Source organism: Apium graveolens, chromosome 1 (genome assembly GCF_009905375.1).
Source record: "Apium graveolens cultivar Ventura chromosome 1, ASM990537v1, whole genome shotgun sequence".
Lineage (NCBI taxonomy): Eukaryota > Viridiplantae > Streptophyta > Magnoliopsida > Apiales > Apiaceae > Apium > Apium graveolens.
This window is the reverse complement of record NC_133647.1, coordinates 137077243-137079235: the sequence shown is the minus strand read 5'-3', so window position 1 is coordinate 137079235 and position 1993 is coordinate 137077243. Positions and strand designations below refer to the sequence as shown.

Sequence of the window (1993 nt, the reverse complement as noted above, 5' to 3'; positions counted from 1 at the left end):
GTAACACTGAATGGTGAGTTTTTGTGGGTACATGATAATGTCGAAAAATTATTAATGAAAGTGAAACACACCTCGAATAAATTGTACAAAATTTTACTTAATGATGAAGCAAATAAATGTTTACTAACAAGTATTGTATTTAATCTTAAATGTATTTATTTAGTATCTATGTTTTATTAGGATTTGATTTAGTCAGCTTGGTAGAGAGTTTTTAGGAGTGTAGTTTATCAAATAAAAGCTGTAGTGGAGTAATTGTAGGTGCGTGAGTAGTGTTCCTATTTTCTAGCCACTATGTGGTTGTATTACTGTTTTATTCCCGTTACATGTTCAATAAGAAAATCAGCCCATTTGATGAGCATATTCAGGTGATTACTGAATGTTCTGCAAACTCAAACCTACATATATACTTATACATTTACATCATTTGGTATCAGAGCAAGATAATCAGTGATCACACGAGCGTATGTCAAAGCAAACGATGGATGTGGGCAAACAGAAGGGAGGAAGCATGGGGTTAAGCTACCCAATGTTAACTAAGTCCAACTACACCACCTGGTCGATGAAAATGAGAGTGCTGATGCAGGCGCATGGCGTGTGGGATGCAGTGGAGTCGAACGACCCCAAGGATGGTGCGGCCAAGGAAGGTGCAGTTGATGACCGGTTAGATAAGGTAGCTCTGGCCATGATTTACCAGAGCATACCTGAGGAGATATTACTCTCCCTGGCGGAGAAAAAGAAGGCAAAAGACGCCTGAGTGGCTATAAGAACGATGTCTCAGGGTGCTGAGAAGGTGAAAGCAGCTAAAATTCAAACTCTCAAATCTGAATTCGAGGCACTAAGCATGAAGGACACAGAGATGCTGGACGATTTCTGTGTGAAGATCAATGGACTTGCGACCAACATACGTGCACTTGGAGAGGACATGAAGGAGGCTTATGTGGTGAAGAAACTGCTACGTGCAGTGCCTTCAAAATTCTTGCAGATAGTGTCAACAATGGAACAATTCGGTGACATAGAGACCATGACTGTTGAAGAGGTGATTGGGTCACTAAAGGCGCATGAAGAAAGGCTGAATGGACAAAGTGATAATTCTGGAGGAAAGCTTATGCTTACTGAAGAGGAGTGGATAAAGAAAGAAAATGAAGGTGGGAAGCTATTACTCACCAGGGAGGAATGGTAGAGGAGAATGAACAAAGGAGGAACAAGTGCACGTAACCGTACTGGATGGGATAAGAGTAGAGTGAAATGCTACAATTGTGGATTATATGGCCACATTGCTGTTGAATGTCGCAAACCACGACGTGCAAGAGATGTGAGACAAGAAACGAAGCAAGAGGCTCATCTAACTCAAATGGAGGACGATGAACCTGCCCTGTTACTGGCTAAACATGATGAAAAGGAGGAAGCTATGCTGCTGAATGAGGAAGGAATAATGCCAAAACTGAAGCATGGTGCAAGTGAGGGGACTGTGGGGACAAACATTTGGTATCTCGACAATGGTGCGAGCAACCATATGACTGGAGATAAGTCAAAATTCAACAAGCTGGATTCAAGTGTAACGGGGAAAGTGAAGTTTGGAGATGGATCAGCTGTCAAAATCGAAGGAAAAGGCTCCATAGTCCTGCAATGCAAAAACGGGGAGGAACGCACATTACATGAGGTATACTATATCCCCACTCTCTGTAGCAATATTATAAGTTTGGGGCAATTGTCGGAAAGTGGAAACAAGGTCGTGTTGGCTGGAAATTATTTATGGGTGTATGAATCACAAGGAAATGTGTTAATGAAGGTTAAGAAGTCTCCTAATCGTCTGTATAAACTATTCATTAACACTGTTAAGCCCGTGTGTCTGCTGTCCAAAGTTGATGAGGTTACACGTCTATGGCACACTCGCCTGGGACATGTTAATCTTCAATCTTTAGCGTTAATGTACAATGAATGAATGGTGTATGGGCTTCCCAAGATTACACACTCTGCTGAGGTTTGTAGTGGG

The 1993-nt window shown here is 41.7% G+C and overlaps 1 protein-coding gene across 1 annotated transcript; it reads left to right on the top strand.

Annotated features, from left to right (window-relative positions):
- The first annotated feature begins 769 nt into the window (after positions 1-769).
- On the top strand, positions 770-1180 carry LOC141707132 (uncharacterized). The gene has a single exon (XM_074510150.1). The coding sequence runs from the start codon at positions 770-772 to the stop codon at positions 1178-1180; it is 411 nt and encodes a 136-aa protein (XP_074366251.1).
- Positions 1181-1993: the final 813 nt, after the last annotated feature.